Source organism: Rhinoraja longicauda, chromosome 27 (assembly GCF_053455715.1).
Source record: "Rhinoraja longicauda isolate Sanriku21f chromosome 27, sRhiLon1.1, whole genome shotgun sequence".
NCBI classification, from domain to species: domain Eukaryota; kingdom Metazoa; phylum Chordata; class Chondrichthyes; order Rajiformes; family Arhynchobatidae; genus Rhinoraja; species Rhinoraja longicauda.
In genome coordinates this window covers 2,055,975-2,081,083 of record NC_135979.1, presented here as the reverse complement: position 1 = coordinate 2,081,083, position 25,109 = coordinate 2,055,975, and the positions used below count along the sequence as shown (strand labels likewise).

Genomic DNA, 25,109 nt, shown 5'->3' with positions numbered 1-25,109 from the left:
TCTTTGTGATGTGTTTGATGTGTTTGTCGAAGGAGAGGGTTTGATCAAAGATGATTCCAAGATTCCGGATGTGAGGGGAGGTGGATACTGGGAGACCATCAATGTTGAGGATGAAGTTTTGGGTGGATTTGGTGAGCGTTTTTGGACCAATGATGATGATTTCAGATTTGTTGCAATTGAGTTTGTGGGGGAAGGTTAGTGGGGGAAGATTTAATAGGAGCCTGAGGGGTAACTTTTTCACACATTGGGTGGTGGGTGTATGGAACGAGGTGCCGGAGGAGGTGGTTGAGGAAGATACTATCACAGCATTTAAAAGACATTTGGATAGGAGATGTTTTGAGGCATATGGGGCAAACGCAGGCAGGTGGGACTAGTGTAGGTGGGGTGTTTTGGTCAGCATTGGCAAGTTGGGCCGAAGGGCCTGTTTCCATGCTTTTAGTTTGGATTAGAGTTACAGTGCGGAAACAGGCCCCATCGAGTCTCGCTCCGACCAACGATTGCCCCAGGCACTAACTAGCACAATCCCATGCAACAGGGACAATTTTACCAAAACCAATGAACCTACAAACCTGTGCGTCTTTGGAGTGTGGGAGGAAACCGGAGCACCCGGAGAAAACCCACGCAGGTCACGGGGAGAACGTACAAACTCCGTACAGACAGCACCCGTAGTCGGGATCAAACCCGGGTCTCCGGCGCTGTGAGGCAGCAACTCTACCGCTGTGCCGACTCAAGATATATTGTGTAACTTTGAGTGTTAAGTCTATCATTAGTTTTTTTTTAAACAGCCCAATCTGCTATCTGCCTGAATGGTTTTAATGTACTGGGGGAAAAAACTTTTTTTTAAACTTATTTCAGTGAGGTTATAACGTGTCTTTTCCTTCCTGCAAACTGTCCCTGACTGACTGAGAATGGGCAATGTGTTTCCAGGTTCCTGGCAGTGCCTCACTGATACAGGTATGGCTTACAGCCGCAGCTAAGTACCGGCAGGTTTATAAACCCCGTCTCCACACTAATGTGTTACAAAGCATCTCGTGTAACAGCCGAGCAAATTAAACGTGAACCTCGCAACTTCAAAGGTCATAAGTGATAGGAGCAGAATTCGGCCCGTCAAGTCTACTCTGCCATTCAATCACAGCTGATCTATCTCTCCCTCCCTCCCAACCCCATTCTCCCGCCCTTCTCCCCATAACCCCTGACACCCGCACTAATCAAGAACAACAAAAGTGACAGCGTGCTGGATCATCGCAGTGGGTCGCGTTTTTCCGCTGAGTTCTTCCAGCAGATCACGCGTCTGGATTCCAGCATCTGGATGTTCCCACTAGTGGGAGAGTGCAGGACGAGAGGCCACAGCTTCAGAATTAAAGGTAGCACAAAATGCTGGAGTGACTCAGCGGGTCAGGCAGCATCTCTGGAGAGAGGGAACGGGTGACGTTTCGGGTCGAGACCCTTCTTCAGACTGATGTCGGGGAGGGGGACAAAGAAAGGATATAGGTGGAGACAGGAAGACAGTGGGAGAACTGGGGAGGAGGAGGGGAAGAGAGGGACAGAGGAACTATCTAAAGTTGGAGAAGTCAATGTTCATACCACTGGGCTGCAAGCTGCCCAAGCGAAATATGAGGTGCTGTTCAGAATTAACGGTCGTTCTTTCAGGAAGGAGATGAGGGATTTCTTTAGTCAGAGGGTGGTGAATCTGTGGGATTCTTTGCCACAGGTGGCTGTGGAGGCCAAGTCAGTGGATATTTTAAGGCAGAGATAGATTCTTGATTAGTGCGGGTGTCAGAGGTTATGGGGAGAAGGCAGGAGAATGGGGTTAGGAGGGAGAGATAGATCAGCCATGATTGAATGGCGGAGTAGACTTGATGGGCCGAATGACCTAATTCTGCTCCTATCACTTCTGAACTTATGATCGGCAGTCTCTGCTATCTCCTCAAACCCACAAAACACATTTTGTTGCAATAAATTTGCTCCCTGTTAATCGTTATGGACGTTTAGTTTTGCAAAGTTTCCCCCTCGTCGTAATCCTCCCATCATTGATTGTAAGGCTGGTGTTCACAGTTTGTAGGAGCAGAATTAGGCCATTCGGCCCATCGGGTCTACTCTGCCATTCAATCATGGCTGATCTATCTCTCCCTCTCAACCCCATTCCCCTGCCTTCTCCCCATAACCCCTGACACCCGCACTAGTCAAGGATCTGCCCACCCCCGCCTTAAAAATATCTACTGACTTGACCTCCACTTCCTTCTGTGGCAATAAATTCCACAGATTCACCGCCCCCCTCATCTCCTTCCTAAAGGTACATCCTTTTATTCCGAGGCTGCGCCCTCTGGTCCTAGACTCTCCCTCTTGTGGAAACATCCTCTCCGCGTCCACTCTGTCCGGGCCCATCGTCCACGGTGGATGTGCCTTGCCTCTGCATGGTCTCGATCCTCCCTCCTCCCCCTTCCCTTTTTCAAAGTCCGTCTCCTCAATCTGAACTACGAAGCCCATTCGGCTTTGTCGCGGTGTCGATTTGCGGGAAAGCTCGTGACACGAACGTCGGGGCAGTTTGCCGCCTTGAAAGATGCTGTGTAAACGAACATTTTGTTGGGGGCAGTTGATGGAAACAGGAGCGGAACTATTTGCTGTCTCACCACTCCTCTCAGGGTGACCAGGCCCATTTGGTGTCAAGTCTCGATTAACTCGCCAATAAAACCCTAGCGACTCAAAACCAGGGTTGCCGCTAATGTTCTCTGGAATGTGACCAGTTGACCTCTGATTCTTGGAGCGCGCGCACCAGAGTCTCGCTGGAGGGGTTGTGAAACTCGTTACGCTCCTGTCATGTTTCAGTACTAACCATCCATAATAACTGTGCCCTGTGCTCCACCCACCAGCCTCACCGGCCTGTGAGTCTCGCCTAGTTGGAAGACCCAGATACCAATCGCTGTTTCCTCTATATTTCAGCCAAGTACCACCGGAGAACAGAAAACAAAACCGACACAGAACAGCGTTCGAGAGCTTCGTGGCCTTGGCTTGTCGCCAGACTTGGTGAGTGAGGTGCCGGTCCCAAGCTCGAGTGATAGAACTTTAGAGTCACCCAGCGTGGAAACAGGCCCCTCGGCCCAACTTGCCCACGCCGACCAACACGCCCCATCTACACTTGATTCAATATTCAATTTAATTGTCACATGTACTAATTAAGGTACAGTGAAATTTGAGTTGCCATACTAAGTAAAAAGCAACAAGACACACAGACACATAAAATAAAATTGAACATAAACATGCACCACAGCGGATTCCACATTCCTCACTGTGATGGAAGGTAATAAAGTTCAATCAGCTTCCTCTTTGTTCACCCGCGATCGGGGCTGTTGAACCATCCACAGTCGCGCTGCCGACGATTCGGTGTCCGAGCCCTCGCGCCGGGTTGTTCGAGACCGGTGTCGGGACGGCTGAAACTCCGCAGCGTGGAACTCCCGAACCGGCCTCTTCTTACCAGAGACCGCGGGCTTCACGGTGTCACGGTCCACAGGCCCCCCCAGCTCCACAAAGCTGTTTGAGCTCTCCACAGACTAGTCCTACCTGATTGCGTTTGGCCCATATCCCTCCATAACTGTCTAACTGCCTCTTAAACGCTGCAATAGTCCCTGCTTCAACTACCTCCTCCGGCAGCTCGTTCCAACGCCCACCGCCCTTTGTGTGGAAAAAGTTACCCCTCAGATTCCTATAAAATCTTTCCCCCTTCACCTTAAATCTATGCCCGTCTGGCTCCCGGTTCTCCCACTTTGGGCAAGAGACATTGTGCGCCACCCAGCCTATTCCTCTGATTTTATACACCTCAATAAGATCGCCCCTGGTCAGGATCGAACTCGGGTCTCTGGCGCTGTAAGGCAGCAGCACTACCCACTGCACTGCTCTAAGCTGTGTTTTTACGGGCCTGTTAAGGTGTTGCAAGTAAGAATTTTATTGTCCTGTTCCACTTTCCCTCCTTGCAAGTGGTCCTTTAGGTTAGTTTTAGAGATACAGCGAAGAAACAGGCCCTTCGACCCACCGTGTCCGCACCGACCAGCGATCCCCGCGCACTAACACTATCCTACACACACTGGGGACAATTTTTGCATTTATACCAAGCCAATTAACTTACAAACCTGCACGTCTTTGGCGTGTGGGAGGAAGCCGAAGAGAAAACCCACGCAGGTCACGGGGAGAACGTACAAACTCCGTACAGACAGCACCCGTAGTCGGAATCAACCCCTGGTCTCTGGCGCTGCAAGCGACGTAAGGCAGCAACGCTGCGCCACCGTGCCATAAGTTCATAAGTGATAGGAGCAGAATTAGGCCACTCGGCCCATTGAGTCTACTCCGCCATTCAATCATGGCTGATCTATCTCTCCCTCCTAACCCCATTCTCCTGCCTTCTCCCCATAACCCCTGACACCCGCACTAATCAAGAATCTATCTATCTCTGCCTCAAACATATCATATCATATCATATATATACAGCCGGAAACAGGCCTTTTCGGCCCTCCAAGTCCGTGCCGCCCAGTGATCCCCATACATTAACACTATCCTACACCCACAAGGGACAATTTTTACATTTACCCAGCCAATTAACCTACATACCTGTACGTCTTTGGAGTGTGGGAGGAAACCGAAGATCTCGGAGAAAACCCACGCAGGTCACGGGGAGAACGTACAAACTCCTTACAGTGCAGCACCCGTAGTCAGGATCGAACCTGAGTCTCCGGCGCTGCATTCGCTGTAAAGCAGCAACTCTACCGCTGCGCTACCGTGCCGCTACCGTGCCGCCCACATGTCCACTGACTTGGCCTCCACAGCCTTTAGTGGCAATGAATTCCACAGATTCACCACCCTCTGACTAAAGAAATTCCTCCTCATCTCCTTCCTAGAAGAACGTCCTTTAATTCTGAGGCTGTGACCTCTGGTCCTAGACTCCCCCACTAGTGGAAACATCCTCTCCACATCCACTCAATCCAAGTTACTTCAGCACTTTGTCTCATTGGGAATAGTAGAATTAGGCCATTCGGCCCATCGAGTCTACTCCGCCATTCAATCACGGCTGATCTATCTCTCCCTCCTAACCCCATTCTCCTCGTTGCCGTTGAGATTCGATAACTCATGTCTCTAACCGTCTGTGCAGATTGTGTGTCGGTGCACCACCCCCATGGAGAAGTCGGTCAAGGAGAAGATCTCCATGTTCTGCCACGTGGAGCCCGCGCAGGTAAGCGAGCACCTTGGCCTCGGTACAATGCCCGGCAGAGGCCGTTCCACGCTCGGCCCGTGTGCGGCGGTGACCAGTGCTTCCGTCGGGCGGGGCAGTGTGGAGGCGAGTTCATCGGTGATAGGAGCAGAATCGTTGACCAGAGGAACCATTGGACAGATTGAAGGTATTTATATCACAAAATGCTGGAGTAACTCAGCAGCATCTCAGGAGAGAAAGAATGGGCGACGTTTCGGGTTGAGACCCTTTTTCAGACTGACTCGAAACGTCACCCATTCCTTCTCTCCTGAGATGTTGCCTGACCTGCTGAGTTACTCCAGCATTTTGTGAAATAAATACCATCGATTTGTACCAGCATCTGCAGTTATTTTCTTACACTAACCATTGGACAGAAGTCCGGCACTTTGTTATGTGGCCACCTTGGTTTTATCGGCATAAAGTGTTTTCAGAGCAGGATTAGGCCATTCAGCCCTTCAAGTCTACTCTGCCATTCAATCATGGCTAATCTCTCTCTCCCTCTCGACCCCATTCTCCTGCCTTCTCCCCGTAACCCTTGACGCCCGTACTAATCAAGAGTCTATTTATCTCTGCCTTAAAAATATCCACTGACTTGGCCTCCACAGTTGTCTGTGGCAATGAATTCCACCCCCTGACTAAAGAAATCCCCCCTCATCTTCCTAAAGATACGTCCTTTAATTCTGAATAATCCTAATTAGTCAACTAATAAACATCTACTAATCAAGAATCTATCTATCTCTGCCTTAAATAGACCCACTGACTTGGCCTCCACAGCCGTCTGTGGCAAAGTAGAAACCTGTGATAATGCCAGGGGGAGTGCAGGAAATATTCACAATGGTGTTAGCGAGACAAGTTCACGCGTTATAGGCGTAGAATGAGGCCGTTCGGCCCATCGAGTCTACTCTGCCGTTCAATCATGCCTCCCAATCCCATTTTCCTGCCTTCTCCCCATAACCCTTGAACTTGTCTATCCCTGCCTTAAAAACATCCACTGACTTGGCCTCCACAGCCTTCTGTGGCAAAGAGTTCCACAGATTCACCACCCTCTGACTAAAGAGACTGGATGGTTTGAGCTATAAGGAGAGAAGGGGATAAACGCAAAGTGCTGGAGTCAGGCAGCATCTCAGAAGAACATGGATAGGTGACGTTCCTTCTGAAAAAGGGTCCCCACCCAAAACGCCACCTGTCCATTTTCTCCAGAGATGCTACCCGACCCACTGAGTTACTCCAGTACTTTTGTGCCTATCTTCGGTGTAAAGCAGCATCTGCAGTTCCTTGGTTCTACACGGATAGACTGGGACTGTTTTCCTTGGAGCAAAGGAGGCTGAGGGGTGACCTTGTAGAGGGTAAATATAAAATTGAGTGTTATAGACAGGATAAATTTTCGCAAATTATTTCCAACGTGGGAGGCACTAAAACTAGAAGGCAAAAAATCTACAGAGTGCCGGAGTAACAGCGGGTCAGGCAGCATCTGTGGAGAACATGGATAGGTGACGTTTCACAGAGTGCCGGAGTAACTCAGCGGGTCAGGCAGCATCTGTGGAGAACATGGATAGGTGACGTTTCACAGAGTGCCGGAGTAACTCAGCGGGTCAGGCAGCATCCCCGGACTTTTCATGACTAGACCCTTCTTCAGACTCCAGAGATGCTGCCTGGCCTCTTGCGTACTCCAGCATTTTGTGTCATTTTAACTTTTAAACCAGCATCTGCAGTTCCTCGTTTCTAAAACTTGAGGGCTACGGTTGAAGATGAGAAAGGAAAAAATCAAAAGATTTAAGGTTTACACCCCAGAGGCATGAACATTGACTTCTCTAACTTCAGATAGCCCCTGCTTCCCCTCCCCCTTCCCAGTTCTCCCACCAGTCTTCCTGTCTCCGACTACATTCTATCTTTGTACCACCCCCTCCCCTGACATCAGTCTGAAGAAGGGTCTCGACCCGAAACGTCACCCATTCCTTCTCTCCCGAGATGCCGCCAGACCCGCTGAGTTACTCCAGCGTTTTGTGTCTATCTTCGGTTTAAACCAGCGTCTGCAGTTCCTTCCTACACAATATTGTTTCTGGAACGGCTTAAGGATGTGTGTGTTTGATTGCAGGTGATCTGTGTGTATGACGTTTGTTCCCTTTACCGAGTTCCCTTGTTGCTGGAAGCGGAAGGGGTCGTCGGCTACTTAAAGGGGAGACTTAATCTCCATTTTGAAGCTAAACCAAGAAAGCTACTAAGCAAGTGGAGGGAAATGGCGGACAGGTACGTTGTGTCTCTGACTGGCTATGTGACTATCAGCCGTCCTCGGTCTCGCACTCCCACAATTTAAGTCATTGGTCATTTGCAGTTCCAAGGGCATCACGGTGGCGCAGCGGTAGAGTTGCTGCCTCACAGCGCCAGAGACCTGGGTTCAATCCTGACTACGGGCGCTGCCGTCTGTAGGGAGTTTGTACGTTCTGCCCGTGGGGTTTTCTCCGGGCGCTCCAGTTTCCTCCCACACTCCAAAGACGTGCAGGTTTGTAGGTTAATTGGCTTGGTATAAATGTAAATTGACCCTAGTGTGTATAGGATAGTGTTAATGTGTGGGGATCGCTGGTCAGTGCAGACTCGGTGGGCCGAAAGGCCAGTTTCCACGCTGTATCTCCAAACTAAACTCTCCCACACCGCCTCGAGTGAACAAAGTCGAGTATTTTCCATAAAAAAATAATTTCAGGGTTATTGATTGATTGTTTCCCATTGATTGGAAATGGTTATTTAATTAGTCAGGCATTGCGCTGCGCACGGAGGTTCAGTATTTTGAATGGTGTGAACTTTCCACCATTTGAACATAGACGCAAAAAACTGGAGGAACTCAGCGGGTCAGTCAGCATCTCTGGAGAAAGGGACTAGGTGACGTTTCGGGGTCGAGACCCTTCTTCAGATCAGAGATCTCCAAAGATGCTGCCTGTCCCGCTGAGTTACTCCAGCTTTTTGTGTCCATCTTCGGTTTACACCAGCATCTGCAGTTGTTTCCTGCACATTCCATCACTTGAAGATAGGTTTACAATCCCTCTGTTAAGGTGAAACATTTGTCATTTAATTGCATGTGATGGTAAGGCAGGGACTCTACTGCATTGCAATTCTGCCTTGCGTTCTCAGAGTGATACAACGTGGAAACCGGCCCAACTTGCCCCATCTACACTAGTCCCACCTGCCCGCGTTTGGTCCATATCCCTCCAAATCTGTCCTATCCATGTTCCTATCATAGAGTCATAGAGTGATACGGTGTGGAAACAGGTCCTTCAGCCCAACCTGCCCACACCGGCCAACATGCCCCATCTACCCTAGTCCCACTTGCCCGCGTTTGGTCCATATCCCTCCAAACCTGTCGTATTAAACGTTGGGATAGTCCCAGCCTCAACTACCTCCTCTGGCAGCTCGTTCCATACACCCACCACCCTCTGTGTAAAATAACTTCACCGTAAACCTACGTCATCTGGTCCTCGATTCCCCTACTCTGGGCAAGAGACTCTGTGCGTTTACGCGATCTATTCCTCTCATGTGTTTTATACACCTCTGTAAGATCGCCCCTCATCCTCCTGCGTTCTGCTGGTGTGAGCGATTGCTCAGTTCATTCAGCTTTGCCATGGAATAATTATTGTCCTGTTCTCTTTCTCCCTTGTCGAAACGACCAACTGTAGATATGATCGTACGTTAGAGGTTTGTTCCATTGCATTGGTTGGGAAGTACACCAAGCTGTCGGACTCCTACGCCTCTGTGATCAAGGCTTTGGAACATTCTGCACTCGCCATTCACCAGAAGCTGGAGGTGAAGGTAAGCCCTAGACTTTAACTTGGACGCTGCATCTTTAGTTTAGAGAAACAGCGCAGAAACAGGCCCTTCGGCCCACCGGGTCCGCGCCGACCAGCGATCCCCGCACACTAACACTATCCTACACACACTAGCGACAATTTTTACATTGACAAAACGAATTTACCTACAAACCTGTGCGTCTTTGGAGTGTGGGAGGAAACCGAAGATCTCGGAGAAAACCCACGCAGGTCACGGGGAGAACGTACAAACTCCGTACAGACGGCGCCCGTAGTCAGGATCGAACCTGGATCTCTGGCGCTGCATTCGCTGTGAGGCAGCAACTCTACCGCTGCGCCGCCGTGACCGCCCTAAACTGAACTGAACGAATCTAAAACTAAACACACTTGACTCTCGCTATCTGTGTGTGCGTACGCGCGTGCATGTGGGTGTGTGCGTGCGTGTGTGTGCGTGTGTGTGCGCATGCATGTGTGTGCGTGCGTGCGTGGTGGAGCCGGCGGTGAAATGTTCTTGGTGATTTTCCCGGCAGTATATCGATTCGGCAGACCTGGAGCTGACGAGACAGGAGGAAGATCCGGTTAAATACCACGAGGCCTGGCAGAACCTGTGCAGTGCCAAGTAAGTACCCAACCATCCCTCCGCGCAGAAATCCCTGCTCACGGCTTAAATACAAGTGTGAAAACGCACACCTCCAGATTCAGGGACAGTTTCTTCCCAGCTGTTATCAGGCAACTGAACCATCCTACCACAACCAGAGAGCAGTGCTGAACTACTATCTACCTCATTGGTGACCCTCGGACTATCCTTGATCGGACGTTACTGGCTTTACCTTGCACTAAACGTTATTCCCTTATCATGTACCTATACACTGTGGACGGCTCGATTGTAATCATGTATTGTCTTTCCGCTGACTGGATAGCACGATGCAACAAAAGCTTTTCACTGTACCTCGGTACACGTGACAATAAACTGAACGGGCTCTGCCTGATCCACTCAATGTGTGAAACATAGAAACATAGAAAATAGGTGCAGGAGGAGGCCATTCGGCCTTTCGAGCCAGCTCCGCCATTCATTGTGATCATGGCTGATCGTCCCCAAACAATAACCAGTGCTTGCCTTCTCCCCATATCCCTTGATTCCACTAGTCCCTAGAGCTCTATCTAACTCTCTCTTAAATCCATCCAGTGAATCGGCCTCCACTGCCCTCTGTGGCAGAGAATTCCACAAATTCACAACTCTCTGGGTGAAAAAGTTCCTTCTCACCTCAGGTTTAAATGGCCTCCCCTTTATTCTTAGACTCTGTGGCCCCTGGTTCTGGACTCGCCCAACATTGGGAACATTTTTCCTGCATCTAGCTTGTCCAGTCCTTTTATAATTGTATACGTCTCTATAAGATCCCCTGTGTGGTTTCTCTTGCAGTGGAGTTCTAGTGCCTGGAGGTTTTGGTGTTCGTGGGACAGAGGGGAAGATTCTCGCCATTGCCTGGGCAAGAAAACAGAAGAAACCATTTCTGGGTGAGCGGACTTATCTCCAGTGCTGCCTTCAAACTGTGTTCCCAGCCCCCGTCACTGAACGCCAACTAGTGGGCGTGCAAAACTGCTCGATGGCTTAAAAAACAACAGTAGATAGAGATTAGTGCGGGTGTCAGAGGTTATGGGGAGAAGGCAGGAGAATGGGGTTAGGAGGGAGAGACAGATCAGCCATGATTGAATGGCAGAGTAGACTTGATGGGCCGAATGGCCTAATTCTACTCCTATTGCCTATGACCTTATGAGGCAAAGTGCTGAAGTAACTTGGATAGAGTGGACATGGGAATGATGTTTCCACTAGTGGGAGAGTCTAGGACCAGAGGTCACAGCCTCAGAATTAAAGGATGTTCTTTTAGGAAGGAGATGAGGAGGAATTTCTTTAGTCAGAGGGTGGTGAATCTGTGGAATTCATTGCCACTGAAGACTGTGGAGGCCAAGTCAGTGGATATATTTGAGGCGGAGATAGATAGATTCTTGATTAGTGCGGGTGTCCGGGGTTACGGGGAGAAGGCAGGAGAATGGGGTTAGGAGGGAGAGATAGATCAGCCACGATTGAATGGCGGAGTAGACTTGATGGGCCGATTGGCCTAATTCTACTCCAAGCTCTTATGATCTCATGAACTCAGCGGGTCAGGCAGCATCTCTGGAGAACATGCATAGAGTCGTATAGCGTGGAAACAGGCCCTTCGGCCCAACTTGCGTGCACCAACCAATGTGTCCCGTTTGTAGCGTTTTGGGTTGGGGCCCATCAGACTGGACCGGAGTCTGGGGAAAGGCCCCCACTCTGAAACATCACCCCGTCGTTTTTCTCCACAGATACTGCCTGACCCGCTGAGTTGCTCCAGCACTCTGAAACGTCACCTATCCATGTTCTCCACAGATGCTGCCTGACCCACTGAGTTACTCCAGCACTGTGTGTCTATCTATTGTAATGTATTTTTGAGCAGTGTGTCTTTTGTAGACACAAAGGTGCCGGAAAGCATCTTTAATAAATGTGTCTTGTGGCCAGGAACTGAACCAATAGTATTTTAGAGGTGAAAGTGCGGTGTGCTGTCACTAGTAAAGTCTTGAGTGCTTTGTGCCAGATTTTGTTCAGTGACTTAGGCTGTGTATACCGGCACGGTGGCGCAGCAGTAGAGCTGCTGCCTCCATGGTTCCATCCTGACTACGGGTGCTGTCTGTACGGAGTTTGTACGTTCTCCCTGCATGGGTGGGGTGACATGGGTGGGGTGACCTGTGTGGGTTTTCTCCGGGCGCTCCGGTTTCCTCCCACAGGTTTGTAGGTTAATCGGCCTCGGTTGTAAACTGTCCCTAGCGTGTGTGTAGGATAGTGTTAGAGTGCGGGGATCGCTGGTCGGCGCGGACACGGTGGGCCGAAAGGCCTGTTTCCGCGCTGTTATCCCTAAAGTAAAGACTTGCCTGCGAGATATTGGGTGATGTTTTCATGCTTTGAAGGTCCTTGATTGTCGTTGTTCTGTCCCTGCAGGTGTGTGTCTCGGCATGCAGTTGGCCGTCGTGGAGTTTGCACGGAATGAGCTGAAATGGTCAGGTACGGGCAACAGATTTCCATCTATCTATAGACTAAAACTCCCATTTGTTTGTTCCTGAACTACAGCCAAAACAGTACACGATAGTGCTACAATTTTAGGCCCACCTTACTCACCGTCGTCCCTTTGGTGCTAATGGAAGAAGTTTCATAGAAATCGGTGTTATATTTTTAAAGTTAATCACTTTTTAAAGTTTATATCTATCTCCTAGGGAGCGAGGGAGGATAAGGGGGGGTTTAGGGAGATGGAGTGGTGGGGAGGGTAAGGAGAGGGGGGTGCTGCACCAATGCAGGAGAGGTTTGGGCCCAACGGGTCCACTTGGTCTAGTTGTTTATTAAAAGCGTGCCTTGCCAACTGGGATACGATTAAAACCATCAGTCCTTTCGAAGACATGTAAGCATGCAGAGTCCTTGGTGGAAAATATTCGGTATAGGACTTAATTTGTCACCTGTACCGAGTTACGGTGAAATTCATTTGTGTGTACAGTTCAGTACAAGTATCACTATAGATACATAAGCATGTGTAGCAAGGAACTGCAGATGCTGGTTTAAACCGAAGATAGACGCAAAAAGCTGGAGTAACTCAGCGGGACGGGCAGCATCTCTGGAGAGAAGGAATGGGTGACGTTTGAGGTCGAGACACTTCTTCCCCCATTCCTTCCCTCCAGAGATGCTGCCTGACCCGCTGAGTTACTCCAGCTTTTTGTGTCTACGGGTTTAAACCAGCGTCTGCACTTCTTTCCCACACAGTGCACAGAGTCGCCAGTTTGCTGCCATTTCCAAGTCCCAGTCGTTGTGAGTGCAGGGATCCTGACCTGACTGTGGAGGGCCCGTTGCCATGGGGACGGTGCAGGGCCGGCCTGGCCTGGCCAAGCGTAGCCGTGGTGTCCCCCACCGCTGTAGGCCGCGTGCGGTCCACGTGCTCGGCCTGTTGGAGCGGAGCCCGGTCTAACTGAGTCCCAGGCTGCTGCAGGGCCCGGTCTAACTGAGCCCCAGGCTGCTGCAGGGCCTCCAGCAGGGTCCGGTCTAACTGAGCCCCAGGTTGTAGTGGGGCCTCCAGCAGTGCCCGGTCTAACTGAGCCCCAGGCTGCTGTAGGGCCTCCAGCAGTGCCCGGTCTAACTGAGCCCCAGGCTGTTGCAGGGCCTCCAGCAGTGCCCGGTCTAACTGAGCCCCAGGCTGCTGCAGGGCCTCCAGCAGTGCCCGGTCTAACTGAGCCCCAGGCTGCTGCAGGGCCTCCAGCAGTGCCCGGTCTAACTGTGCCCAGCGGCCCACTCCCCCATCCAGGCCGTGCCCTCTCTCCTGCAGCCCTCTGTACAACTCCGATCGTGCCTCAATGATTTTCCCGATGTTTCTTTTTTTTATTTGTTGTAGAAACTGAGACTATTGGCATTTATTGGCAGGATCTATGAAGTTGTATTTTTCGTCATTTCCACAGTAGAGGTACATCAAGTATGTTTAGGGCGGCACGGTGGCACAGCGGTAGAGTTGCTGCCTCACAGCACCAGAGACCTGGGTTCGATCCTGACTACGGGCGCTGTCTGTACGGAGTTTGTACGTTCTCCCCGTGACCTGCGTGGGTTTTTCCCGGGTGCTCCGGCTTCCTCCCACACTCCAAAGATGGGCAGGTTTGTAGGTTAATTGGCTTGGTACAATTGAAAAGTTGCCCCTTGCGTGTGGGATGGTGTGGGGGTACGGGGTGATCGCTGGTCAGCGCGGACTCGATGGGCCGAAGGGCCTGTTCCCGCGCTGTATCTCTACGGTCAAACATCCCCCAAGCTCATTGTTGCAAACGCAGTTTTTTCATGACTCTTGCACTGTTCGTCTTCCCCATGTTCGAATTTAACATGTGGAAAGCATTGTAAACTAGATATTCGCTTGCACCTTTAATATAATCATAAGCATTGTGTCTTAAGTTTGTTTTACCAGAGTTAGAAAAATATAAAACTTCTGTTTTATATTTGCTGTGTTTCACAACACATTTTTTGTTTGCTTTTACAGATGCCAATTCTACCGAGTTTGATATAAACACAAGCTTTCCAGTGGTATGTATGTAGTGAGTGTGGGAAGGAATTGCAGGTGCTGGTTTAAACTGAAGTTAGACACAAAATGCTGGAGTAACTCAGCGGGTCAGGCAGCATCTCTGGAGAGAAGGAATGGGTGACGTTTCGGGTGGAGACCCTTCTTCAGACTGAGGGGAGAGGGAAAAGAGAGATATAGACGGTGATGTGGAGAGATATAGAACAAATTAATGAAAGATGTGCAAAAAAGAAACAATGATAAAGGAAACGTGCCGTTGTTAGCAGTTTGTTGGGTGAGAACGAGAAGCTGGTGCGACTTGGGTGGGGGAGGGATGGAGAGAGAGGGAATGCCGGGGTTACTTGAAGTTAGAGAAGTCAATATTTGTACCGCTGGGCTGTAAGCTGCCCAAGCGAAATATGGGATGCTGTTCCTCCAATTTGCGTTTAGAATCACTCTGACAATGAAGGAGGCCCAGGACAGAAAGGTCAGTGTCGGAATGGGAAGGAGAATCACTCTGACAATGCAGTATGACACCTAGTCAATAAATTCCTTTATTTTTAATCTATACTTCAGGGTGATCAGGTTAGATGCTTTCCCCCAAATCTAAAGCATTTGTAGAATCCGAGTCGGCCATCACATCAGTGAAGGGCGGCACGGTGGTGCAGCGGGTAGAGCTGCTGCCTCACAGCGCCAGAGACCCAGGTTCCATCTTGACTACGGGCGTTTGTATGTTTTGTCCGTGACTTGCGTGGGTTTTCTCCGGGTGCTCCGGTTTCCTCCCACACTCCAAAGACGTGCAGGTTCGGAGGCTAATTGGCTTCAGTAAAATTGTAAATTGTTCCCTAGTGTGTGTAGGATAGTGTTAGTGTGCGGGGATCGCTGGGGCCGAAGGGCCTGTTTCCCTGCTGTATCTCTAAACTAAACTAGACTAAGAAGTAGGTCGTTTGGCCAACAGCGGGTGTGTTGAGCAACAAGTCTCTCTCTGTGCTAATACCAGAATCAAAAACTGCCCAGAGCCTTTTATGTTACAGCAACCCTTTGGTTTAGAGATAGCCCACTGAGTTACACAGGGTGGTGGGTGCCTGAAACGCACTGGGGGGGTGAGCAGAAGGGCAAGTTCAGTTCAGTTTATTGTCACGTGTACCGAGGTACAGTGAAAAGCTTTTGTTGCGTGCTAACCAGTCAGCGGAAAGACAACACATGATTAGTGTACAGATACATGATAAAGGGAATAGTGTTTAGTACAAGGTAAAGCCAGCAAAGTCCGATTAAGGATAGTCCGAGGGTCACCAATGAGGTAGATAGTAGTTCAGCACTGCTCTCTGGTTGTGGTAGGATGGTTCAGTTGCCTGATAACAGCTGGGAAGAAACTGTCCCTGAATCTGGAGGTGTGCGTTTTCACACTTCTGTACCTCTTGCCTGATGGGAGAGGGGAGAAGAGGGAGTGACCGGGGTGCGACTGGTCCTTGATTATGCCTTGCCAAGGCAGCGTGAGGTGTAGATGGAGTCAATGGAAGGGAGGTTGGTTTGTGCGATGGTCTGGGCTGCTGGCCTTGCCGAGGCAGCGCGAGGTGTAGATGGAGTCGGTGGAAGGGAGGTTGGTTAGTGCGATGGTCTGGGCTGCGTCCACAATGTTCCCCTGTTGTATTCGTCAAAGGCCATTGACAAACAAGCTGTGAATTCACTGTTGTCGTCTGTCTGGATGTTTGGATTTTAACGCCGGTGTTGCTTCCTGTACAGGTGATCGACATGCCTGAACACAATCCCGGGGACATGGGTGGAACCATGAGGCTCGGCAAACGCACCACTATACTCAAGGACAAAAACTCCGTGATCTGTAAGTGGCTGGCCTTCTCCTTTAAGACTGCTTGTCCCTTCCTCTTCCTCCTCCTCCAAAGCTTTGGTTCAGCTAAACAAAAGCTTTTCACTGTACCTCGGTACACGTGACAATAAACTAAACTGAACTGAAAGGATCAGGGTGGCTGGGATGTTGTAGGGAAGGAACTGCAGATGCTGGTGTACACCGAAGACAGACACACAAAGCTGGAATAACTCAGCGGGACAGGCAGCATCTCTGGAGAGAAGGAATGGGTGACGTTGTGCCTGAGAGACGGGAGAGGAAAACGAGAGATATAGACGCTGAATCACTCCAGCATTTTGTGTCTATCTTCAGTTTAAACCAGCATCTGCAGTTCCTTCCTACAAGTATCCATGTCCCATGGACAAAGATGGGCCGAAGGGCCTGTTTCCATGCTCTGTGACTTTGACTCGCATCCCATTCCCCACTAATTTTCGCTGTAATCTGTTATTCCAACGTTCCCGAGGCTTCACTTCCCCCCCACGCGCACACACACACACACTTAGGGCGTTTTACATTTGCAAGTTTAGTTTAGAGATACAGCGCGGAAACAGGCCCTTCGGCCCACCGAGTCCATGCCGACCAGTGAAATTTATATTTACACCAAGCCAATTAACCGTCAAACCTGTACGTCAATGTAGTGTGGGAGGAAACCGGAGCACCCGGAGAAAACCCACGCAGGTCATGGGGAGAACGTGCAAGCTCGGTGCAGACAGCACCCGCTGTCGTGATCGAACCCGAGTCTCCGGCGCTGTGAGGCAGCAACTCTACCGCTGCGCCACCGTGCCGCCCAAATTTGATAACGGGTCAGCCCAATTAATAGAAAACATTACACTGTGGAGAGTTTGAATTGAGTTGACTGGTTCGCTTGTTGTCATTTAAAATAATAGCTATTTGTTTTCTTTGACTTTCAGGGAAGCTTTACAAGGAATCTGACTCGATAGATGAAAGACACAGACATCGGTACGAGGTATGAAGAACTTGACCTTTCCTTATCGCTCAAAATACTACAATTTGCAATAAAGTCACAGAACTGCTTTCATGAAAACATACAGCATTTTATTGCACAAATTTAACATGGAACAGGGCGGCACGGTGCCGCAGCGGTAGAGTTGCTGCCATACAGAGAATGCAGCGCCGGAGACTCAGGTTCAATCCTGACTACGGGTACCGTCTGTACGGAGTTTGTACGTTCTCCCCTTGACCTGCGTGGGTTTTCTCCGGGATCTTCGGTTTCCTCCCACACTCCAAAGACGTACAGGTGTGTAGGTTAATTGGCTGGGCAAATGTAAAAAAAAAAAAATTGTCCCTAGTGTGTGTAGGAGAGTGTTAATGTGCGGGGATCGCTGGGCGGTGCGGACCCGGTGGGCCGAAGGGCCTGTTTCCGCGCTGTATCTCTAAATCTAAACACTACAGGACAGGAACACCTTCGGCCGACAATGTCTGAAGTTGAACATGATGTCAAGTTAAACTAATCTATATACTGAAACTCTCGTTTGTGTGTTCCTGAACTGCAGCCAAATCGGTGCACGATAGCGCGACAATTTTAGACCCACCTTACTCACCATCGTCCCTTTGGTGCTAATGGAAGAAGTTTCATTGAAATCAGTGTTATAGTTTAAAAGTTATTCAAATTTTAAAGTTTAAATCTATCTCCTAGGGAGGGAGGGGGGGAGGGAGGATGAGGGGGGTGGAGTTGGAGTGGGAGGGGAGGTGGGGGGGAAGAGAGGGTGCTGCACCAATGCAGGAGAGGTTTGGGCCTAACGGGTCCACTTGGTCCAGCATCCTATAAAGTTTGGTTTAGAGATACAGCAAAGAAACAGGACCTTCGGCCCACCGTGTCCACACCGATCCCACGTTCACACACGAGTTCTATGTCATCCCACTTTCTCATCCCTACACACAATTGGCAATTTATAGAACCCAATTAATGTACAAACCTGTGTCTCTAGGCTGAGGGAGGAAACCACTTTATACTCAAAGCCATCGACTTGGAGGCAAGCATACCAGGTGCCTTCTTTACCACTCTGTCTACTTGTGTCAGTTTAGCAGCTCGGAAACAGGTTGTTCGGCCCACCGAGTCCGCGCCGACCAGCGATCCCCGCACACCAACACTATCCTGCACACACGAGGGACAGTTTACAATTTGACCAAAGCCAATTAACCTACAGACCTGTACATCTTTGGAGTCTGGGAGGAAACCGGAGCACCCGGAGAAACAGGTCACAGGGAGAACATACAGACCCGTAGCCAGGATGGAACCCGGATCTCTGGCGCTGTGAGGCAGCAACTCTACCGCTGCGCCACCGTGCTGCCCGGTTTATTTGGGTCATGTCTGCCTCTCAGTTTTCTGAGTTTCAAGTGTGTGTTTTTTAAACTTGTGTGTTTTAATCTTTTCCACTTTATTTTTTCTTGAGTGTAAATCCTTGAACATCGAATATTCCTGATCTAAAAAAATATATATATATCACCACATTAAAGTGATAAAAATTAAAATTTTAAAAAGATACAGAGTGCTGGAGTAACTCAGCGGGTCTGGCAGCATCTCTGGAGAACATGGATAGGTGACGTTTCAGGTCGGGACTCTTCGTTCGGTTTAGTTTAGAGATACAGCATGGAAACGGGCCTTTCGGCCCACCGGGTCCGCGTCGACCAGCGATCCCCGCACATTAACACTCTTACACATCAGGGACTATTTTTACATTTATACCAAGCCAATTAACCTACAAACCTGTACGTTGTTCAGACTAAATCAACAACCTTCTTGCGTTTCAGGTAAATCCGGAAATGAAGCAAAGTTTTGAAGAGAGGGGATTCCGGTTTGTTGGTCAGGATGTGGAAGGCGAGCGGATGGAGATTATCGAGCTGGATGGTAGGTGTAGAGACCGAGCCACGACCTGCACACAGACACCTCCCTGCCCTTGATATCCTCAGCATTTGCTTCAGTTTAGATGATTATTGTCACGTGTAACGAGGTACAATGAAAAGCGTTTTGTTTCGTGCTATCCAGTCAGTGAAAAGACTATACATGATGACAATCAAACACCACTATGTTACCTGCCTCCACTACCACCCCTGGCAGTGAGTTGCAGTCCCACATCGCCCTCCGTTTAAAAATAAAACTTGCCGCACACATCTCCTTTGGTTTTTAGTTTAGCGATATAGCGCGGAAACAGACCCTTCGGCCCACCGGGTCCGCGCCGACCAGCGATCCCCGCACACTAACACTATCCTACACCCACTAGGGACAATTTTTACATTTACCAAGCGAATTAGCCTACAAACCTGCACGTCTTTGGAGTGTGGGAGGAAACCGAAGATCTCGGAGAAAACCCACGCAGGTCACGGGGAGAGCGTACAAACTCCATACAGACGGCGCCCGTAGTCGGGATCGAACCCGGGTCTCCGGCGCTGCGTTCGCTGTAAGGCAGCAACTCTACCGCTGCGCCACCGTGACGGTAGTTGAGGCAGGGACTATTGCAACTTTTAAGATGCAGTTAGACAGGTACATGGATAGGACAGGTTTGGAGGGATATGGGCCAAACGCAGGCAGGTGGGATTAGTGTAGATGGGACATGTTGGACCGAAGGGCCTGTTTCCACGCTGTACGACTAAGACTTTTACCTAATTGCTTTTAAAAAGGTACAAAGTGAACACATTAGCCAGTCCAAGGTATTTATTTCACAAAATGCTGGAGTAACTCAGCAGGTCAGGCAGCATCTCAGGAGAGACGGAATGGGTGACGTTTCGTGTCGAGACCCTTCTTCCTTCTCTCCTGAGATGCTGCCTGACCTGCTGAGTTACTCCAGCATTTTGTGAAATAAATACCTTCGACTTGTACCAGCATCTGCAGTTATTTTCTTACATTAACCAGCGCATGTAGGTTTAAGAGTATATTTTAGTCTGCTTTTCTCTCTTGCAGATCACCCGTACTTTGTGGGGGTGCAGTACCACCCTGAGTTCACCTCCAGGCCCATGAAGCCATCGCCCCCGTACTTTGGCCTCGCTCTTGCTGCTGCTGGGAAGTTGCAGTGTTACCTGGACAAGGGTTGCAGGTTGTCTCCCAGGTAGCTTGACGCATTTGTCTGTCTCACCGTCCTGTTGTTTTGTCCGAGCCCGTGTGCGAGAGGACCCAGTCTCAACCCCGAGAAGGCAGGAGAATGGGGCGAGGAGGGAGAGATAGATCGGCCGTAATTGAGTAACTCAGCGGGCCAGGCAGCATTGCTGGAGAGAAGGAACAGGTGACGTTTCGGGTCGAGACCCTTCTTCAGGCTGCCAGACCCGCTGAGTTACTCCAGCATTTTATTTCTATCTTTGATTTAAACCAGCAACTGCAGTTCTTTCACGGCCATGAATGAATGGCGGAGTAGACTCGATGGGCCGAATGGCCTGATTCTACTCCTATCAATTATGACCACCTCAGTTTGGCCATATCTCAATCAGTTCTTCTGCTCTTCCCTGAGAGTGAGCTGCCGAGATTGTTCCACAGTTTGTGGTTTCCATGAGACAGAGGAGCAGAATTAGGCCATTCGGCCCATCGGGTCTAAGCTGCCAAAAAGAAGGGACTTTAAACTCTTGTGGAGTTTTGCACAGATATGTTACAACATCCTGAAGTCAATAAAGTACATTTGAAATGTGGGCACTAATGTAAAGCAAGCAAGGATCCACAAACTGCTATTCATAAGTTAATCGTATTAATTGTAGATACGTGATAAAGGGAATAACATTCATAGGTGATTGGAGCAAATTAGGCCATTCGGCCCATCAAGTCTACTCCGCCATTCAATCACGGCTGATCTATCTCTCCCTCCTAACCCCATTCTCCTGCCTTCTCCCCATAACCCCCGACAAATGCACTAATTAAAAATACCCAATGACTTGGCCTTGATGGCCAATCCATTCAGATAATATTACATTAATAATACCATATCTTTAATACTAGATCAATCAATCCAGATATTACTGTACGTAAATACAGTCAAGCCAAACTCCAGTACAACAGGTGGAGCAAAGTGGCAGATACAGAGTGCAGAATATAGTTCTCAGCATTGTAGCGCATCAGATCCACAAAGTCCAATGTCCGCAATGGGGTAGAGGTGAATCGGACAGCACCCTAGCTTATGGAAGGGCCGTTCAGAATCCTGATAACAGGATTTGACAAAACCTTTATTTCATTGCATTAGTGTGGGTGTCAGGGGTTCTGGGATGAAGGCAGGAGAATAGGGCTGGGAGGGAGAGATAGATCAGACATGATTGAATGGTGGAGTAGACTTGATGGGCCGAATGGCCTAATTCTACTCCTGTTCCTTATGATCTTATTAAACACATGTCCTGCATTCTTGCTAATTTGTGGACCTAATCCTGCCCCTGGAACTTGTGATCATTTGCTGTGGGGATAAAGCCTTGTGTGCCTGGCCTGGCGAGGGTTAATCCAAATGCCAACATGTTAATGCTTGTGTTGCTATTTTCGTCAGGGACACCTACAGTGATCACAGTGGCAGCAGCTCCCCAGACTCTGAAATCATTGACCTGAAGCTGCCAGCTAACCTGCCTAACGTGTAATAATAAGCGGTAAGTTTTGCTACTTGGGTTACGTATCTTTGGGGGCGGCACGGTGGCGCAGCGGCAGAGTTGCTGTCTCACGGCGCCAGAGACCCGGGTTCGATCCCGACTGCGGGCGCCGTCTGTACGGAGTTTGTACATTCTCCCCGTGACCTGCGTGGGTTTTCTCCGGGTGCTCCGGTTTCCTTCCGCACTCCAAAGACGTGCGGGTTTGTAGGTTAATTGGCTTGGCGTAAGTGTAAATTGTCCCTAGTGTGTGTGGGATAGTGTTAGTGTGCAGGGATCGCTGGTCGGCGCGGACCCGGTGGGCCGAAGGGCCTGTTTCCGCGCTGTATCTCCTAACTAAGCTAAACTAAACTTCCCTGCTGCCTTTTACATTGTGTGATTCAAAGCGTACGAAGTTGGGACATGTTGGTCGGTGTGGGCATGTTGGGCCAAACGGCCTGTTTCCACCCTCTATGTCTCCACCATTTTAGGACTGCCCCCCTTATTTTAAAAAAATGTTGCATCTCCACAGTGTGTATGGATTGTCCAGACTTTATCCAACAAGTTAACAGAGTGCAGAATAGAGTTCTCAGCATTGTAGCGCATCAGTTCCACAGACAGAGTCCAATGTCCGCAATGGGGTAGAGGTGAATCGGGCAGTACCTAAGCTTATGGAAGGGCCGTTCAGAAGCCTGATAACAGAGGGGATGAAGCTGTGAAGATAGATACAAAATGGTGGAGTAACTCAGGCAGCATCTCTGGAGAGAAGGAATGGGTGATGTTTCACAGAGTGCTGGAGTAACTCAGCGGGTCAGGCAGCATCACTGGAGAACAAGGATAGGTGACGTTTCGGGTCGAGACCCTTTCTTCAGAGGGGAAGATGCTATTCCTGACAGAGTGAGTGGTGAGTGACAGGATGCACAGGGTATTTTTCCCAGGGTTGGGGAATCGAAAGCTAGAGTTTAAGGTGAGGCATGTTTAAGGTAAACACAGGTTTACGGTGAGAGGCGAAAGATTTCACAGATTTCCCTCGTGGTGGTGGAAATATGGAACCTGCTTCGAGAAGAGGTAGTTGAGGCCGGTGCAGTCACAACATTTACAAGACGTTTGGACGGGTACATGGATAGGAAAGGTTTAGTGGGATATATATGGGCCAGACGTGGGCGAATAGGATGAGCTTAGATGGGCCATCGTAGCAGGGATGAGTTGGGCCGAAGGGCTTGTTTCCGTGCTGTGAGACCTAATTACTATTCCAGAGACACTCAAATTGATGATGCCTAATCTGGAGACTCTAATAATAATAATAATAATGCATTTTATTTATATAGCGCTTTTCATATACTCAAAGACGCTTTACAGAGATTTTGAGAACATAGGGAAATGAATAATCGTAGCCTTAAATATCTATGGTGGACACAAGATGCTGGAGTAACTCAGCGGGTCGGGCAGCATCTCTGGAGAGAAGGAATGGGTGACGTTTCGGGTCGAGACCCTTCTTAAACATCTATATTTGTTTCTCACGCAGGTATCGATTATTTGGATAGAACTCGGACAACTGGTGCCTCACCTGCCACATCGTTTTTTCATTTTTTTGCAGTATTAACACAATGGTGTATTGGCTTTGTATATTGTTGGGTGGGAGCGGGGTCATTTGTTTAACTGCGTGCGCGTGTGCGTGTGTGTGTGTGCGCGCGCCTTTTGCTCATCGTAGATGTCGAATCTTTTTTTGTCAAAGGATTCGGGCTGCATCTATTATTAGTTCAGCGTGTGAGAATCTCCTGCTTGCTGGCAACCGACCGCACATGGAACGAGGATTGGAATTGGGAAGACCGCTGTCTAAAATATTCCAGTTGCTCGTTAAATTGTTAAAACTCGTCAACTCCATTCAGTTTCACTCAGCACTACCTCGGGAAAAAGCATCTTTGTAACTCCATTGCTCTGTTTTACCTAAGCTGCTTGACTAAGGTCCTCTCTTGTCCCACTGGTGTCAGAGTGGGACCGCCATGGTATTTGTTCTGTTCGACTCGTGCCGATACACTTGGTGTAAATCTACGGGTCGGCCGATTGAAAAGAACTAATTTATATTTTACATACTGGGGTGAAAAAATCTTGATTTTTGTCTACAAAATTGCAATTAAAGGCCGATTGCTCAAAAGGAAAATGTTGGCGTGTTTCGGGAGTGTTCTTTATCTTTGTCTCCATTCCGTGAAAGAGCCGTGGAATATCGAACGACATGGGAAAGACGTGTAGGAAGGAACTTATTCACAAAATGCTGGAGTAACTCAGCAGGTCAGGCAGCATCTCGGGAGAGAAGGAATGGGTGACGTTTTGGGTCGAGACCCTTCAGACACTAAGGAACTGCAGATGCTGCTTTAAACCAAAGTTAGACTTTAGAAGGATGAGAGGAGATCTTATCGAAGATTATTAAAGGGTTGGACACGTTCGAGGCAGGAAACATGTTCCCGATGTTGGGCGAGTCCAGAACAAGGGGCCACAGTTTAAGAATAAGGGGTAGGCCATTTAGAACGGAGATGAGGAAAAACTTTTTCAGTCAGAGAGTTGTGAATCTGTGGAATTCTCCGCCTCAGAAGGCAGTGGAGGCCAATTCTCTGAATGCATTCAAGAGAGAGCTGGATAGAGCTCTTAAGGATAGCGGAGTCAGGGGGTATGGGGAGAAGGCAGGAACGGGGTACTGATTGAGAATGATCAGCCATGATCATATTGAATGGCGGTGCTGGCTCGAAGGGCCGAATGGCCTTCTCCTGCACCTATTTGTTAGACGCTGCAGTAAATGTTGGAGTAACTCAGTGGGACAGGCAGCATCTCTGGAGAGAAGGAATGGGCGACGTTTCAGGTCGAGACCCATCTTCAGACAGAGTCGGGAGAAGGAGACGAGAGATATAGTTAGTGTTATAGAGAGAGATATCTCCTCTGTAATACCTATATCTCTTGTTCCCCTCTCCCTGACTCCCAGTCCGAAGAAGGGTCTCGACCCGAAACGTCACCCATTCCTTCTCTCCAGAGATGCTGCTGCCTGCCCCGCTGAGTTACTCCAGTGTTTTGTGTCTGAAGAATATGGATTCGTGACGTTTAGGGGTCAGGACTCTTCTTCAGACAGTTATTTCGGGCAGGGGACGGGTGTCAGGGGTTACGGGGAGCAGGCAGGAGAATGGGGTTGAGGGTGAGAGATAGATCAGCCATGATTGAATGGCGGAGCAGGCTTGAAGGGCCGAATGGCCTCATTCTGCTGCGAGAACTTGCAAATTTATGGGGAAGGTGATTCCGACCGAGGTAATATCTAGCTTAAGAGTTCACGGAAGGTGATCCTTGTGCAAGTCTGGGAGTGTATAACCTTTCTGCTATTTTATTGTCAAACTAATGAAGGTAAGTGTCCTCTTTGCCTTAAAATAAAAATGAACATGTGATTATCAATTATTTTCAATAATTCTCGTGCATAATAGCCCTCGTTAACTAGAACCTTGGGTGGCGCAGCGGTTGAGTTGCTGCCTCACAGCGCCGGAGACCCGGGTTCCATCCTGACTCCGCTAGGTGCTGTCTGTACGGAGTTTGTACGTTCT

At 49.3% G+C, this 25,109-nt stretch overlaps 1 protein-coding gene across 2 annotated transcripts in view; it reads left to right on the top strand.

Moving 5' to 3' along the window:
• The window catches only part of LOC144606745 (CTP synthase 1-like), a 39,795-nt gene extending 15,606 nt beyond the window's left edge, over positions 1-24,189 (top strand). The window contains exons 6-20 of one of the 2 annotated variants that reach the window (XM_078423084.1): positions 928-954; positions 2,941-3,024; positions 5,138-5,218; positions 7,332-7,483; positions 8,902-9,034; positions 9,561-9,649; positions 10,451-10,545; positions 12,047-12,109; positions 14,106-14,149; positions 15,867-15,963; positions 16,899-16,954; positions 18,760-18,856; positions 19,907-20,051; positions 21,459-21,555; positions 23,057-24,189. In XM_078423084.1, the coding sequence (XP_078279210.1) occupies positions 928-954; positions 2,941-3,024; positions 5,138-5,218; positions 7,332-7,483; positions 8,902-9,034; positions 9,561-9,649; positions 10,451-10,545; positions 12,047-12,109; positions 14,106-14,149; positions 15,867-15,963; positions 16,899-16,954; positions 18,760-18,856; positions 19,907-20,051; positions 21,459-21,546 (1,251 nt within the window). In that variant the 3' untranslated portion in view covers positions 21,547-21,555; positions 23,057-24,189. The remainder of the gene's footprint in view (positions 1-927; positions 955-2,940; positions 3,025-5,137; positions 5,219-7,331; positions 7,484-8,901; positions 9,035-9,560; positions 9,650-10,450; positions 10,546-12,046; positions 12,110-14,105; positions 14,150-15,866; positions 15,964-16,898; positions 16,955-18,759; positions 18,857-19,906; positions 20,052-21,458; positions 21,556-23,056) is intronic. The other variant, XM_078423085.1, reaches the window with a different exon arrangement.
• The last annotated feature ends 920 nt before the right edge of the window (positions 24,190-25,109 follow it).